Here is a 17,357-nt window from a genome sequence, read left to right as displayed (position 1 = left end):
TCAGTTACCTTTTCAGTTATTCATTCTTTCCCCTAATATTAAAATAATCTGAAGTAATCTTAAAGTGGAATTTATGTACTTGGTATCTCCTTAAGACTGACCATTTCGCCACAGACTACTTTTTGTTTTCAACCTGCTCTATTTTAAACGTGCTAAAAATTTTTGGTTAGTACTCTTTTGAAAGAATATTCTCAGTATATGTATAGGGTTTCTCAACAGGTTACTTTCAGTTGACTGTCTTCATCTTGTTTCAATATGTGACTGTTAAGCAGCCCCAGATTCTTTCCTCTTTTCCCTCCATAGTATTAATAATAACATTTTGATGGGAACTGAACATTATTCCTCTCTTCTGAAAAAGCTTAGGGACTTATCTAGTGGTGTTCTATTTTGACTTTCTCACCTTGGTGTTTTTTTTGTTTGTTTGTTTGTTTTTTTAAATTGAATACCTAATTTGACACTCAGTTGCCTCAATGAAATAATACAGTTTCTTCCTTTTAATAGGACATCTTTAATGCATACCCCTGTATAGTTTTGCCCACATATGAAAACATTATACCGTATAGAGTTGGGCATTCTTGATTAAGTATGATGAAAGGTGTACAACAAAATAGTACTAAATCACTTTAGAATTTTGCCATGAAGATTATAGAGTAAATTGAAGACTTTTATTTGCAAATGAGAAAGTGTGATGTACCAAAGAGGTTTTTAATGAGAGCATTTTGCTCCGCGTGCTGTTTCCACCACTTACTACTTGTGTGATGCCTTTTATGAAGTTGTGCTAACCTCTTAGAGCCTTACTGTCTCCATTAATAAAAATAGGATGATGTATAACTTTTATATATAGTAATCACCTTTCAATATGATTGTGAGAGTTAAGAAAGTTCCTTGTAAATTACATAGCATAGTAGTACTATGTGCTATAATGTATAAAAACTGTCTTTATTTTAAAGTAAATTTAGTCTGAAATGGTTGACTATAGTTTGACCAATCTCTCTCTAACTTACTGTTCAACTTACTCTTCAGGCATTTCTCATCTGTGGTTACACTGGGAGAAATTAAGCTTTAGATGCCTTTCTTCTTTTCTGTACTTCTCCTTTACCTGAGGTCTGCCTCTTCCATATAGAGATTAAGAACTAGAGTTTGTTGGAGTAAAAGAATCAGAAAATGTGCCCTTGGCTGTTATGGGAATCTAATGTTTATTTTATATTGTAACTTTATTTGGTGAATGCAGAAATAGGCTTAGTAATCAGTTTCTTTTTCCCTCTGAGCATGAATGTGTATAAACATTGATTTTTTTTTTCTTCTGTCTTCTAGTTACAGCAATTGGAACTTGCACAGATACAGCAGAGAGATGCTAACCTCACAGCTCTTGCAGCTATTGGACCAAGGAAGAAGAGACCACTAGAATCTGGAATTGAGGTATTGAAATAATGTTCATTATTTTGTTTTTAATGTCAAGAAAGCAAAGCCAAAAAGAAGCAAAGACTTAAAAATAGTTTACCCTGTTATGCATGTTGTTGCTGCCAGACACTTCTTAAAATTCATCTTTTCCAATTTTATAAAATCTTAATTTTTGCCAGGTTTTAAAGATGTGTATAACCTTGAAGTTGTTACTTATTTCATACTACTTGTTACTTATTTCATACTTTTTCTTCCCCCATCTCCAGTCATATTGAGTCTTCCAGTATTTAAATTTTTTTATTTTTGTACATTGTTTCTAGTGTTTTTATGCAGTCCTGTTCCCTCTGTCTAAATCTGGCTAATCTTGTAAGACTGAATCTGCCCTCTTATTTCTTCCATAAGCCCTGACTCTTCATTCCCATACCAGCTTCTCTTTTTCTGAGTACATGTATTTGCATGGCATTAATTGTTTCCTTGTGTGAACATTTTCTCTTCTGTTAGATTATAAACTTTTTGAGCAAGGACTATAATATTAGTCTTTTGTATTCCCCATAGAATAGGCACATGTATACTCAATAAATAACCTTAATAATTTGGTTAACACCAAGAAAGGATCTTACTCACATCTTCAGAGTAATTATTTAAGATAATATTAGGTCTGGGCACGGTGGCTGACGCCTGTAATTCCAGCACTTTGGGAGGCCAAGGCGGGCAGATCATGAGGTCAGAAGATCGAGACCATCCAGGCTAACATGGTGAATCCCCGTCTCTACTAAAAACATAAAAAATTAGCTGGGCGTGGTGGCGGGCGCCTATAGTCCCAGCTACTCGGGAGTCTGAGGCAGGAGAATGGCGTGAACATGAGAGATAGAGGTTGCAGTGAGCCGAGATCGCACCACTGCACTCCAGCCTGGGCAACAGAGTGAGACTCCGTCTCAAAAAAAAAAAAAGATAATATGATACTATTAGCCTTTTGGCTTTAGGAGCAATCATCAGGGCTGAGATAGAGGTATGCTAAGGGCTCTGAGATAAGGTCAGCAATAAAAGAGCCATAGCTCATCTTTTACTTCTCTCCTGCCTCACCAGATGTAACCACTGTTAAGCTTTTCGCATATCCTTCCAGGAATTTGTTATGAATATGGGCACATATATGACATGCATTCACAAATCTACATGTGTGGTTTTGTTTTTAGTTAAATGTGATCAAACTGTACCTATTATTATGCCCTTAATATTTTCCCCCTTTCCACAGTCTACCTCATGTAATTTACTTGCATACTTTTTAAGGGTATATGACATTACTGTATTTAAACCATAATTTATTCAGCCAACCCTCCAGTGGACATTTAGGTTGTTTCCAGGTTTTTGCCTTTATTGCCTCAGATAACATTTTTGTACTTATATTGTTGTGTGCTTGTACAATGTAAGTACAGGCAAAATTCGTAGAAATGGAATTCCTGACTTAAAGGGTATGAACATTAGGAAAAACTCTATGGGAAAAATTCAAATAGATACAAAGGTAGAGAAAGCAGTATAATGAACCCTCATATGGCTGTGAAAGTTAAGAAGGGGCTTTGTGAATTATATAACATAGTAGAACTGTGTCTTACTGCCTTTATTTTAAAGTAATTTTCTTTATATCTGAAATGGTTGACTATAGCTTGACCAGTCTCTCATACTATTCAGCTTATTCTTCAAGTATTTCTTATCTGTGCTTATACTGTTATATATAGCACTGTCCTGCTCCAGTGACCATCAGTTATTTTATTTATTTATTCATTTATGTATGTATGTATGTATGTATGTATGTAGAGATAGGTCTTGTTCTGTCACCCAGGATGGAGTGGCACAATCTTGGCTCACTGCAGCCTTAACTTTCCAGGCTCAAGCAATCATGTCACCTCTCACCCACCCAAGTAGCTGAGCTACAGGCACACACCACCATGCCTGGCTAATTTTTTTTTTTTGGTAGAGATGGAGTTTTGCCATGTTGCCCAGCTTGGTCTCGAACTCCTGAGCTCGAGCAATTCACCCGCCTTGGCCTCCCAAAGTGCTAGGATTGCAGGTGTGAGCCACCTCACCTGGACAGGACCATCAATATATGCTTAATCTTGTTTCATTTTATTTGTACCAACTTTCTTAGATTAAAATTTTCATCCCTTGGATTAAAGTCATTCCTACACTCAGCATTATTTAATACATAAATATTATTTGTTGCTCATGATTTTTATTAACTATTAAAAAATTACCCTCTAAGTTGAATCAGTTTTTATATTCATTAATGTGCCTATCTCACCACACTCCCATTAACACTGGGAACTATCTTTGCCATCTCATGACTGAAAATGCAAGTTTTTATAGAGTGTTAAGTTATGAGTAAGTTGAGCAACTTTTCATGTATAAATAGGCATTTTCAATTTATTTTTAAATCCATTAAGGAAATAGAACTCATTTTCCATAGCCCCATTTTCTTTTTTTTCTATTTATTTATTTATTTATTCATTCATTTATTTATTTTTATTTTTTATTATACTTTATGTTCTAGGGTACATGTGCACAACTTGCAGGTTTGTTACATATGTATACATGTGTCATGTAGGTGTGCTGCACCCATTAAATCGTCATTTACATTAGGTATATCTCCTAATGCTATCCCTCCCCTCTCCCCCACCCCACAACAGGCCCTGGTGTGTGAGGTTCCCCTTCCTGTGTCCAAGTGATCTCATTGTTCAATTCCCACCTATGAGTGAGAACAAGCAGTGTTTGGTTTTCTGTTCTTGCGATAATTTGCTGAGAATGATGGTTTCCAGCTGCATCCATGTCCCTACAAAGGACATGAACTCATCCTTTTTTATGGCTACATAGTATTCCATGGTGTGTATGTGCCACATTTTCTTAATCCACTCTGTCATTGATGGACATTTGGGTTGGTTCCCAGTCTTTGCTATTGTGAATAGTGCCGCAATAAACATACGTGTGCATATGTCTTTAGAGCAGCATGATTTATAATCCTTTGGGTATATACCCAGTAGTGGGATGACTGGGTCACATGGTATTTCTAGTTCTAGATCCTTGAGGAATCACCACACTGTCTTCTACAATGGTTGAACTAGTTTACAGTCCCACCAACAGTGTAAAAGTGTTCCTATTTCTCCACATCCTCTCCAGCACCTGTTGTTTCCTGACTTTTTAATAATTGCTATTCTAACTGGTGTGAGATGGTATCTCATTGTGGTTCTGATTTGCATTTCTCTTATGGCTAGTGATAATGAGCATTTATTTATGTGTGTACTGGCTGTATAAATGTCTTCTTTTGAGAAGTGTTCATATCCTTTGCCCACTTTTTGATGAGGTTGTTTTTTTCTTGTAAATTTGTTTGAGTTCTTGGTAGGTTCTGGATATTAGCCCTTTGTCAGATGAGTAGATTGCAAAAATTTTCTCTCATTCTGTAGGTTTCCTGTTCACTCTGATGGTAGTTTCTTTTGCTGTGCAGAAGCTCTTCAGTTTAATTAGATCCCATTTGTCAATTTTGACTTTTGTTGCCATTGCTTTTGGTGTTTTAGACATGAAGTCCTTGCCCATGCCTATGTACTGAATGGTATTGCCTAGGTTTTCTTCTAGGGTTTTTATGGTTTTAGGTCTAACGTTTAAGTCTCTAATCCATCTTGAATTAATTTTTGTATAAGGAGTAAGGAAGGCATCCAGTTTCAGCTTTCTACTTATGGCTAGCCAGTTTTCCCAGCACCATTTATTAAACAGAGAACCCTTTCCCCATTTCTTGTTTTTGTCAGGTTTGTCAAAGATCAGATGGTTGTAGATGTGTGGTATTATTTCTGAGGGCTCTATTCTGTTCTGTTGTTGTATATCTCAGTTTTGGTACCAGTACCATGCTGTTTTGGTTACCGTAGCCTTGTAGTATAGTTTGAAGTCAGGTAACGTGATGCCTCCAGCTTTGTTCTTTTGACTTTGATTATTGTCTTGGCAATGTGGGCTCTTTTTTGGTTCCATATGACCTTTAAAGTAGTTTTTTCCAGTTCTGTGAAGAAAGTCTTTGGTAACTTAATGGGGATGACTTGAATCTATAAATTACCTTGGGCAGTATGACCATTTTCATGATATTGATTCTTCCTGTCCATGAGTATGGAATGTTCTTCCATTTGTGTCCTCTTTTATTTCATTGAGCAGTAGTTTCTAGTTCTCCTTGAAAGAGGTCCTTCACATCCCTTGTAAATTGGATTCCTAGGTATGTTATTCTCTTTGAAGCAAATGTGAATGGGAGTTCATTTATAATTTGGCTCTCTGTTTGTCTGTTATTGGTGTATAAGAATGCTTGTGATTTTTGCATATTGATTTTGTATCCTGAGACTTTGCTGAAGTTGCTTATCAGCTTAAGGAGATTTTGGTCCCTAGCCCCATTTTCTTTCAGTTTGTCTGGACTTCATTCATCTAAAAGTTTTTATTTTTCCTTTAAAGAATGCCACAGTCTTTCATTTTTTTATTTTTGTCTTTTGGTTTTATATTCTATTTAGAAGGCCCTTTCTTAAGTAGAATTATGTGCTACTACTTTTATCATTTCACTTTTTTTTTTTTTTTTGAGACGGAGTCTCGCTCTGTTGCCCAAGCTGGAGTGCAGTGGCATGATCTCGGCTCACTGGAAGCTCCGCCTCCCGGGTTCATGCCATTCTCCTGCCTCAGCCTCCCGAGTAGCTGGGACTACAGGTGCCCACCACCACACCTGGCTAAATTTTTTTTTTTGTATTTTTAGTAAGCATAAATCTTTGATTCATAATGAACTCGAGTAAGAGTTGACGTGTGGATTTAGCTTTAGTCCCTCAGTCCTCTCTCATTTTCCCTTAGGCTAGCTAATTGTCCCAACACCATTTACTCAATAATTCTTTCCCTGCTAATTTGAAATGCTACCTTTATCACACACAATTGTATATGAAAAATTCAAGTTCTCATATGTATTTAGGTCTGTTTCTGTACACTCTGATCCAGAGTTATCTAATAGAACTTTGTATGATTTTGAAAATGTTTGTGTCTGCAGTGTCCTGAATAGCCAGATATGGCTGTTGAGATCTTGAAATGTGGCTAGTGAGACTAGAATACATTTTTGATTTTTTAGTTTAATAGAAATTTTAATAGTCATATGCTGCTAGTGGCCACTATATTGGGCAGCACTGCAGGACTGCCCAATATAGTAGCCCCGTATAGTTCTGTTTATGACTATTTATATATTAGTATCAAACATTTTTTTAACCATCTTATTTTTATGTGTATAATTAAGTAGTGTTAAACACATTCACATTGTTGAAAAGACCTCCAAAACCTTCTCATCTTATAAAACTAAAATTCTGTACCCGGTAAACAATTCCCCATTTCTCCACCAGCCTCTGGTAACCACCATTCTACTTTCTGTTTCTATGAGTTTGATTACTTAAGTACCTGAGATTAATTTTAATATTTTTTTTTTTTGTAGAGACAAGGGTCTCGCTGTGTTGCCCAGGCTGGCCTTGAACTCCTGGCCTCAAGCAGTCCTCCCACTTCTGCCTCCCAAAGTGCTGGGATTATAGGCATGAGCCATACTGTTGGCCCCAAATCTTAATGTAATATGTTTAAAAGTGTGGAAAAACTGGCCAGGCATGATGGTTCACACCTGTAATCCTAGCACATTGGGAGGGTGAGGTGGGCAGATTGCTTGAGGTCAGGAGTTTGAGACCAGCCTGTCCAACATGGTGAAACTGTGTCTCTACTAAAAATACAAAAAGTAGCTGGGCGTGGTGGCACGTGCCTGTAGTCCCAGCTACTTGGGGGTTTGAGACAGGAGAATCACTTGAACCTGGGAGGCAGAGGTTGCTGTGAGCTGAGATCACATCACTCCATTCCAGCCTGGGCGACAGAGTGAGACTCCATCTCAAAAAAAAAAAAAAGTATGGAAAAACTAGTTCAGCACAGAATTTATCTTTCTACTAGAAACAACTCTACTGAGTTGTTTTAGTACAGAAAAACTCACTGCCCTTTGTTTTTGGTCCATTTGTATATGATGTGTATAAATATTTTATTTAAATTGGGGTGTGCTATTTGATCATTAAGTATATTCCTATAAATATGCCTTGTTAGCATACATTTTCTTTTGTGGCAAGAATAGTTATTTGTAACTTTTTTTTCTCCATATATTTATAATATTATAATTCCTTTGAGAGTGAATTATAGGCATGTCTAAGTTCCTGACTTACTTGTCTACTATAGTAACGTTATACAACATATTCTGTTAAATGTTTGCTTTGTGAGGAATCATCAGAGCACATGGGATAAGTACATGTGCTTTGAACTCAGAAAATTCGGTTTTGCTTCTTGACTCTGTTAAGCTTTATAACCTTGGATGAGTTCTTTAAACCCCATACCTCTCTTATCCCCACCTGTAAAATGGGCATATTGCCTGTCTTAAGGATTGGTTTATGTGAAGTACTTAATTAGTGCCTGGCCTCAAGTAAGTGCTTAATGAATTGTTGTATTTGTAATCGTAGTAATAATGCCATTATTTCAGCTTTTAATAGTATTTTATCAGTAGCATTAATGGCCCATAGTGAATTTGAAGTGTTAATTATTAATCTCTTCTGAGCATCAATTCTTATTCTCATTTGAATTTGTCACAGATTTTAGAGAATACTTTCTAATTTAAAGTAAACAGAGATTTTTAGGTGTTTTTATTTATTATGTGTTTTAATCTGAGAAAATCCATTGATTAGGGAGAAAACTGAATGTGCTATTTGTGTTCAAAACAATGATAAAAACCATTATGTGATTTCTCTACAATAAAATGCAAAATTATTTAATTTTTAGTTTCAAAACAGATGTTTGCTAACTTGGATATAAATATATTGAATTGTCTGTCACTTGGTGCTTCTTTAGTTTTGAGAACTCAGGCATGCATATTTTTCCCTGTATTTCCTGGACTTTAAGCTGAGATACTGGTCAGACTTTTAAATATAATCAGTCCTTTGTATCTGTGGGTTCTATCCACATCTGAGTATTCAACCAACTGCAGATCAAAATTATTCAGAGGAAAAAACACATAATAAAAAATAGCACTACAACAATTAAAAACTATACTAAGTTTAAAAATACAGTCTTACACTATTTATATAGCATTTATGTTGTATTATTTAGTATAAGTAATCCAGAAGTGATTTCAAGTTTACGGGAAGATGTCCATAGGTTACATGCAAATATTATGCCATTTTATATCAGGGACTTGAGCGTCTTTGGTTTTTGGTATCTGTATCTTGGTGCCAGTCCCCCAAGGATACTAAGGGATGACTATAATGTCAACTTGAATTGAAAATGTATGTTTCTTTAATCAGCTGGTGACATTTTTAGTACAATTCTTATTTTGAAATTAGCTGAACACTAGTTTCCTTGTTGTTGATTTTTTATTCATAGTGTTTTAACTTTAAAGGCATTTTTCTTTTCAAAATGAGAGACAGGCTGTGTGCAGTGGCTCATGCCTGTAATCTCAGCATTTTGAGAGGCTGAGGAGGGTGAGTCACAAAACTCTGTCTCTACAAAAAAAAAAAAAGAAAAAAAAAAAAACAGTGCGTGGTGGTGTGTGCCTGTAGTTCCAGCTATTTGGGGGGTTTAGGAGGGAAGATAGCTTGGCCCAGAAGGTCAAGGCTGCAGTGAGCTGTGATCAGGCCACTGCACTCCAGCCTGGGTGACACAGCAAGACCCTGCATAAGAATAAAATAAGAGAAAAAAGGAGAGAGACTTTCAATGTTCAGGTAAACTGCTGATTTGCATTAGTTACAATTGTTAAAAACCCTTTATTCACTTGCTTTATTTCTTCACAAATAACACAAAAATGATGTATGAAACCATTTTTACTGTCAATATTCTGTACTCTGGAAACAAAGGCTTTACTTTTTGTTTGCTTCTCTCTTTATCAATGGGAACCTGAAATCTTAACATGTTTGAGTTAAATTCTTTAGAATCAGCATATAATCCCAGAGGGAAGTGGGAGTAGAATCTAGTTCTTCAGAGGGTAACTCTTTAAATTTAATGCAGGTTTTTTCTTACTAAAAGGGAGCACTGTCAGTAGGGAAGACTGAATGGAATGATGGTAGTTTTTTTTAAAATGTAACATTTAAAAACATAACGCTTTAGCATTTGAAGATTACCTTTATTGTTGCTAAGAAATTGGAGAAATTAGTTTTAGACCTTTGTCCTTGAGTATTTTTTGTTGTGATAAAGCAAAACTTTTCTCATTAAACATGATATGTTTGTATAATTTATATATTAACCTAGCCTTTGGAAATTTACACTTGATATTCTCTGAAGTCTTGGTAAAATTGAATAGCATCTGCCACTATCTCCTCATGTTATCCTGACAAAAGAGCAGCAAGTATCAATTACAATTTTGAATAAGATATTTATACCATAAGCTTATTGGCTAGTGAGTCACAGGAGGGTGGAGAAATAGTTAAAATGTACTATTTGGCAGTGCTTTGAAATGTGTCCTCTTCTTTTACTTCTGTGGCTTGAAGTTATATGTATGAAATTAGTTTTTAAATTAATGTAGGCCATACAGATATTGATACAGTAAAATAAAACCTACTTTAAGATTTAGAGTATTTGTATGTGTGTGTTGTGTATGTGTATTACATCGGTGATGTGTTTGGGGTTCTTTGGAATTTTAAAACATTAATCACTTTACTTCCTGTGTTAATTAGAGATCCTTGGATTAGAAAGGATCTCTTTTCCCCCATTAGCTATACTTTCAAATATTTTGCATGCCTTATTAATGATCCAACATGAATAACAATGTTTATTTATTTATTTATTTTTGAGCAGAGTCTCGCTCTGTCGCCCAGGCTGGAGTGCAGTGGCGCAATCTCACTCACTGCAAGCTCCGCCTCCCAGGTTCACGCCATTCTCCTGCCTCAGCCTCCCCAGTAGCTGGGACTACAGGCACCTGCCACCACGCCTGGCTAATTTTTTTTTTCAAAGATAAGTTGTACTTTAACCTTACATAATACCATGTCTAAAAAATTGTACAAAATCAATTTTTGGAGCTATGAAAGTATACTACATGAGTCTGATTTTCAGCAGGCAGCAGAAGCTTCCTGCTTATAACCAAAAAGTAAGTCTGGGAAGCTAGAAGGGAGTGTCTTGTAGAGGAGGGATGGTACTGGAGAGGATCTGTCCATGAACAGTAGGAACTCTGATGATTGACATGTGTGTCATGGTAAGAGGAAAAAGAAAAAGCAGGAGGCAGAGTGAGACGGAGTCCATAGCTTTGTCATCTTCAGAGAACGTGGTAGTAGCGATTTGTGGACTTATTTCTTTTCTACACTATTGTCTTTCCATGAATCACTTCAGTATGTAGTAAGATAGGGCTTCCAAAGCAGCAGACTTGTGGTGGTCTTCTCGAACTCAGTGCTGTACATGGTTCTTTGACTGTACCTGATAGAATGTTTTTGGTTTTGTTTTTTTTTTTGAGATGGGGTCTTGCTTTATCACCCGGACTGGAGAGCAGTGGTGCAATCTCCGCTCACTGCAACCTCCACCTCCCAGGCTCACGCCATCCTCCCACCTCAACCTCCTGAGTAACTGGGACCACAGGCACATGCCACCTCACCTGATGCCACTGCTGATTTGCATTAGTTACAATTGTTAAAAACCCTTTATTCACTTGCTTTATTTCTTCACAAATAACACAAAAAATGATATATGATCATCATTTTTTATTATCATCAAAAAATTACAGAATTTTTTGTGTTTTTAGTTGTGACCAAGTTTCACCATGTTACCCCAGGCTGGTCTCAAATTCCTGAACTCAGGTGATCCACTGCCTCGGCCTCCTAAAGTACTTGGATTACAGATGTGAGCCACTGCACCTGGCCTATTATTTTATTTTTATTTCTTAACTTATTTATTTCCACTCATTTTATAAAGGAAGAGTTATAGAATTATTGAAACCAGATCTCTTTGAATTGTAATATTTAGAGTAGATTTGAGGAATAACTTCCTGACAGTGTTTAAACTAGCATGAATTTACCTCAGTGTACAATCTCCAACATGTTTTCCAACGCCAACATTTTATGAAATATATGTAAAAATGTGGAATGCTTCATGAACTTGCTTGTTATCTTGTGCAGGGGCCATGCTAATCTTCTCTGTATCGTTCCAGTTTTAGTATATGTGCTGCCAAAGTGAGCACACCAGCATTCTTTAAGTTTCTCTAAAATGATGTGGAATCTCCCTAAAAGAGGAATAAAAGAAGGTAGATTGCTCAGTCAACAAATGATTATTGATTGAGGGGGAAAGGAAGGGGGATCTCCTATGTCTGCCATGCTTTTAAGATAGTACTGCTTAAAGCAAGGGGTATAGATAGCTTTTTATTTGAGAGGAGGGAATGTTTAACTATTTTCACATTTAAAATGTCCAAGTGGTATAGAAGAGTATTTTTCCCTTGTAAGGAAACAATAGAAGAATATTTAAAACAGCTTTTCCTTGGATATTCTTTCTGAAAATGTCCATGCATATATTAGGTTAAACCATATGAACTTGCCGTTTTTTTAGGTGAACAGTTGTTAATTAAGTATTGGCAGTTTCAGATAGTTCAACCTAATACAATCATTTTATATATGTGCTTTTAAAATATATATGTAATAATCACAGTTTACCTTTATCACAATTAGAATGTATTATCTTCATTAGTCCTCATAATTCCTCTGTAAGATCATACTATTGTTTTCCTCAAATGAAAAAATTGTGATATAGAGAGGATTAGTTGCTTACCCGAAGTTCTATAATTAGTAAGTAGAAGAACCCAAGTACATGTCCAAAGAAATGTGTGCTTTTAAGTACTATAATGGGATCATCCTAAAAGCACTATTCTATAATTTGTGGGACAATGTGTCTTGGACATTAATAGGATTCTCCAGAAGGAGCATAACAATAGGATATACATATATACATGTATGTACAGGGATATTAAAAATGAGAATTGGCTCATATGATTATGGAAGCTGAGAAGTCTCACGCTATGCTGTCTACAACCTGGAGACCCAGGTAAGTTGTTGGTATAATTCTGTCTGAATGCGAAGTCCTGAGAAACAGGGGAGCCAGTGGTGTGGTGTAACTCTCAGTCCAAGGCGGAAGGCCTGAGAATGGGGATGGGGAGTTAACTGGAGGTGGGTCACTGGTGTAAATACTGGAATGAGAACCTGGAGCTCTGATGTCTGAAGGCAGAAGATACATGTATGAGCTCTAGAAGAGAGAGTGAGTTTGCGCTTTCTTTACCTTTTCGTTCTATCCGGGTCCTCAACTGATTGAGTCATGCATCCTTACATTGATAAGGGTGGTTCTTTATTCAGTCTACTGATTCAAATGCTAATCTCTTCCCAAAACACTCTTATAGACACACAGAAACAATGTTTTACCAGCTATCTGGGTAACCCTTAGCCCAGTCAAGTTGGCACATAAAATTAACCATCATAGACATTTTCCCATACTGGTACATATCCACTGATAGCCATTTAGAATATTTTCATTTGTTTATTATAAATAATGAGCATCCTGTTTTATCTTTATGTAATCATTTGTTTTACAGGATTGATTTCTAGAAGTGGAACTTCTAGGTCCATGGATATGCACAAAATGTAATAGACACTCATAATGCTTACCAAAAGCATTCCAAAAGTTTCCACTGCTGATTGAGTACCTATTTCTCCATTTTCATGCTAGTGATAGATATGATCAATCATTTAAAAATGGTTGTCACTACAATTTTTTATTTATTGCATCTCTACCATTCCTTTGTGCTCTCTTCAAAGGTCAAAGTTCTGTTTTTACATGGAAACATGATGTAGAAGTGTTGAACAACCTCTAAAATACCCTATATGAGAATACTTAGATTTTTTTTTTTTTTTTTTTTTTTTTTTTGAGACGGAGTCTCGCTCTGCCGCCCAGGCTGGAGTGCAGTGGCCAGATCTCAGCTCACTGCAAGCTCCGCCTCCTGGGTTTACGCCATTCTCCTGCCTCAGCCTCCCGAGTAGCTGGGACTACAGGCACCTGCCACCATGCCCGGCTAATTTTTTGTATTTTTTTTAGTAGAGACGGGGTTTCACCATATTAGCCAGGATGGTCTCGATCTCCTGACCTCGTGATCCGCCCGTCTCGGCCTCCCAAAGTGCTGGGATTACAGGCTTGAGCCACCGCGCCCGGCCTGAGAAATACTTAGATTTTAAGACATTTATTTAAGTGTTAAAATCATTTAGGGATAGTTTTTTTTTTTTATAACTTAGAAATATGTACATTTTCAAATAGAGAATCAGGTTGAATTCTTATGGATATTTAAATGATCTTAAGTAGGTGTCATTTTCTTTACCATATTTGCTAGTTTTCATCATTTGAGGATAGGGTTAGATTATAATTGAAATACTAAGCGAGAAATTATTTTGGAAAACCCAAAGGCTTAAAACCTTTTGGGGATAAACAGTATTTCTTAAAGATAATTTTCTGTTTCTCGTTGTTGTTACAGGTGATTCTTCACTCTGAAAAGGTACATAAGTAATTTAACTAAAAGTCTATTCACATGAAAGGCCCAGCTTTAATTTGCATTTCCTTAAGGGGCACAGGTAGCAATCACTCTTTACCTCCATTCCCTTCCACTAGGCTACAGGGGACCATAGTTTTCTGAAGGGTTCCTTATTTATTTATAGCTGACTTATTAGATGTTTAAACAGATTTATTATCATCTAACTCTTTTGATAAATACATAGATTCAGCAGAATTTAGAACGTGCTGTTACCTTAGACAAAGCAGCTCCTTATATTTTAAGATTTTTTTTTTGTTTTTTACGTTCTGTTTTATTCACACTTCATGAACAAATCTGCCTTGCTATTCATAAATGACCTAAACATAAATCTGAATTTTAGTTGGGTCTTTAAAATTTTCCAAAGACTTAAAAGTTGACTCTGTCGGCTATCTTTATGGACTTACTGTGAAATATGTTAAATTGCATATTATTGGCTTATTGTTTCTTCACAAGTCCCACATAAATGAGAGAAGCTGAAAACATATATTAACAAAAATAAAGAAGAAAGGAGAAAAATGGCAGTAAGGGTATTTAGTAGAATTTGAAAGTTGATTCAAACTAGTGACTAGAGGCATTCATCCTGAGAAAAATAACTAGCCTAAGAGAGGAGAGAGGAAGCCTGAAATACTAATAGTCAGGTGCATTACTTTTAAATAACAACAGATTGGCAAGGATCACCTGATATTTGAGGAAAAACCTTTATGTGAAAGATAAAAGGGAGAATATGGAAGAAAAACAAGGCATGAAGCAGAAGGAAACTGAAAAAAGGGAAAAGAAAGGAAATGGAATATTTTGCAACCATTACACTAGACTAGAAGGCTATTTGAAAGAAAAGCAGTTGGGGAAAATGAAATACCCTGTTGGAAATGTAAGGTATAGTGAAAGAAATAAGCAATGATAGAAGAGTTAGAAGTTAAAACTCGGGACTGCTCCAAGAAAGTTGTTTGTTTTTAAGACAAAGATGGTGTGCCGGACTTGTATTGTGTCAAACTAGCTAAGCTGGAACTGTTTCCCAGATTTCTTTTCCCTTTTTTCTTTTGCATTGTTAGCAAGGGCCATGAAGCATTTTGACTTTGAAAAGTAAATGTGAAACTGCAGACATAATTCTTATGCTTAGAAGATCAGGGAGAGGACAACAGATGCTGTTGCAGCTCAAAGGCGTTGCTGGCATGGGCTGGCATAGGCATTGCCCAACAGCTGGGCTCCTTAGCTCCTCTTCTCTTTTGGCTCCTCTGAACCCTGGGCCAGACCTAGCACCAGATGCAGAGTTACAGCTGAACATGAACTGTTTAACTAGGTTAACAATTACAGCTGGCCAAATCTCTGGTAATGCCACATTTTGTATCATTTGTAGTCTTCTCTGGTCAAATACTAACTAATACAGGGCTTTGTACCATTGGTAGCTGCAGAGGAGTAGCACCTTCAAAGATGGTTCTCTGGTCTAATCAGATCTACTATTAGTTTTTGCTTGCTAGTATTTCATTGAAGAGTTTTGCATCCATATTCATAAGGAATAATGGTCTGCAGTGGTTTTTTCATGATGTCTTTAGCTTGTTTAGGTATCAGGGTAATACCATCCTTGGAGAATGGATTAGAAAGTGTTCCCTCCTCTACTTTTTTGTAGAAGAGTTTGTGAAGTATTGGTGTTAATTCTTCTTTAAATGTTTGATAGATTTCAATAGTGAAGCCATCTGGCCCTGTGCTCTTCTTTGGGAAAACTTAATTACGAATTCAATCTCTTCTTCTAGGATCATGTGCCAGTTTAATTCATCTTCTGCTTCTTAGCACTAGGCATGTATGTGGTATTGTATCCATTTTTATTATTTGTTCTTCTCCTCAGTGTTCCTTCTTAATTCTGCATGTATGAGTAGATGCTAGAAGCCTAGCAAACCTTGTCATTAAATGGTTATGTTGTGTTTTTATTGCAACAAGTTTAAATATTAAAACCATAAAGTAGATTAATTAGTATCTGCTTGCTTTAACTTTGTGTTATTCAAAGAGATTTAGTTGCTTGCTACTACTCTTCTGGCACAAACAACACCATGTTTTGAATACCCAGATGTTTTGTTGTTGTTTTGTTGTTTTAACCCAGTATTATATGTAAAGGGACCATTCACAGGGTCTGTTCATGACAGGTCATCTTCTGAATTTATTACTCCTCTCAGTAGTTTGCTAATGTTATTTCTTGTGTGTTATAGTTTGTTGCTGTTGACAGTGCTTTCAGTGATTGTATTTGGCTTCCCTCATTAGGGATTTCAATAAAATCAGTTATTCTTCATCGTCCCAAACTGGTATTACATATAGCAAACAAAAGCATGTACATTTGTCCTTGGAAGTTAGGTAGGTAAAGGTAATTGTTAGTTTAGGAAATAAAATGGCAAGGTAGATTAACTCTAGTAATTAGATTTTTTTAAAAAATGCTGCTTATATGTATTTTTGACCATTAGCTTATAGACTGTTCTCAACTGTACTCCTATGGGGTGTTTGGAAATGTGTAAAGTGTAGTGTTTTGACACAGTGATTCAGTGAAGGGTGGGGTGGGTTGTGTGCTACTGGGATTTTGTGGCTTGGGGCCAGTGATACTAAACATTGCACAGCGTGAGAGGGCAAATTCACTTAATTTAGCTTACCCAGAATTCTAATAATATCCCCATTAAGAAACACTGATACATAAATTTCTCAAGCATTTCAGTAATATTTATAATATTGAGTTACCATACTCTAGGATCTTATAGTATCTTTCAGGTAACTTTTAAAATTTACAGACATCTTTTCACATAAGTGTTGGAGTAAACATTTCTTGTCTACATTCTCTGTAGCTATTATAATGTTTGTGATGTAGAATTCCAGCTTGACAAACTTCTCATACTTCTATACCAAAGTACACCAGATCATAGGAAAGAGTAACCATGTTCCTTTGGGGAAGTCTTCAGGAAGGGTTGACTTTGACATCTCAATTTTAAGTTATAAATTTAAATTAACTTTGCATTTGCTTTTCAGATTGAGGTATAATTTATATACAATAGAATGTATTGATTTTAATTGTAACCACTATCCCAGATCAAGATATAAAACATTTGTATGATCCCCAGGAAGTTCTATTATGCCTTTTACCACCTCCAACCCCCTCTGCAATTACTAATCTAATTTCTGTTACCATGGCTTAATCTTTCCTGTTTCAGAACTTTGTAGAATTCGAAACCATACAGTAACGTAGTCTTGTTTCTGAATTATTTCACTCATAATGTCTTTGAGATTGATTCACATTATACATATCAGTAGTACATTCTTTTCAGTGCTGAGTTGTCTTCTGTTGTGTAAATGCTCCATAATTTGTTTATTCAGTGTTACTGGG

The 17,357-nt window shown here is 36.1% G+C and overlaps 1 protein-coding gene and 1 non-coding gene across 3 annotated transcripts in view; one reads left to right on the top strand and one right to left on the bottom strand.

Annotated features, from left to right (window-relative positions):
* The window catches only part of TAF4B (TATA-box binding protein associated factor 4b), a 158,072-nt gene that overhangs the window by 124,454 nt on the left and 16,261 nt on the right, over positions 1-17,357 (top strand). The window contains exons 14-15 of one of the 2 annotated variants that reach the window (XM_033178079.1): positions 1,315-1,419; positions 13,946-13,966. In XM_033178079.1, the coding sequence (XP_033033970.1) occupies positions 1,315-1,419; positions 13,946-13,966 (126 nt within the window). The remainder of the gene's footprint in view (positions 1-1,314; positions 1,420-13,945; positions 13,967-17,357) is intronic. The other variant, XM_033178080.1, reaches the window with a different exon arrangement.
* On the bottom strand, positions 11,515-11,620 carry LOC117064315. Its single transcript, XR_004429378.1, has one exon. It is a non-coding gene; the product is annotated as a U6 spliceosomal RNA (small nuclear RNA).

The sequence above is a fragment of the Trachypithecus francoisi genome, unplaced genomic scaffold, assembly GCF_009764315.1.
Source record: "Trachypithecus francoisi isolate TF-2019V2 unplaced genomic scaffold, Tfra_2.0 Lachesis_group19, whole genome shotgun sequence".
Taxonomy (NCBI): domain Eukaryota; kingdom Metazoa; phylum Chordata; class Mammalia; order Primates; family Cercopithecidae; genus Trachypithecus; species Trachypithecus francoisi.
This window is presented reverse-complemented; position numbering and strand designations above follow the sequence as displayed.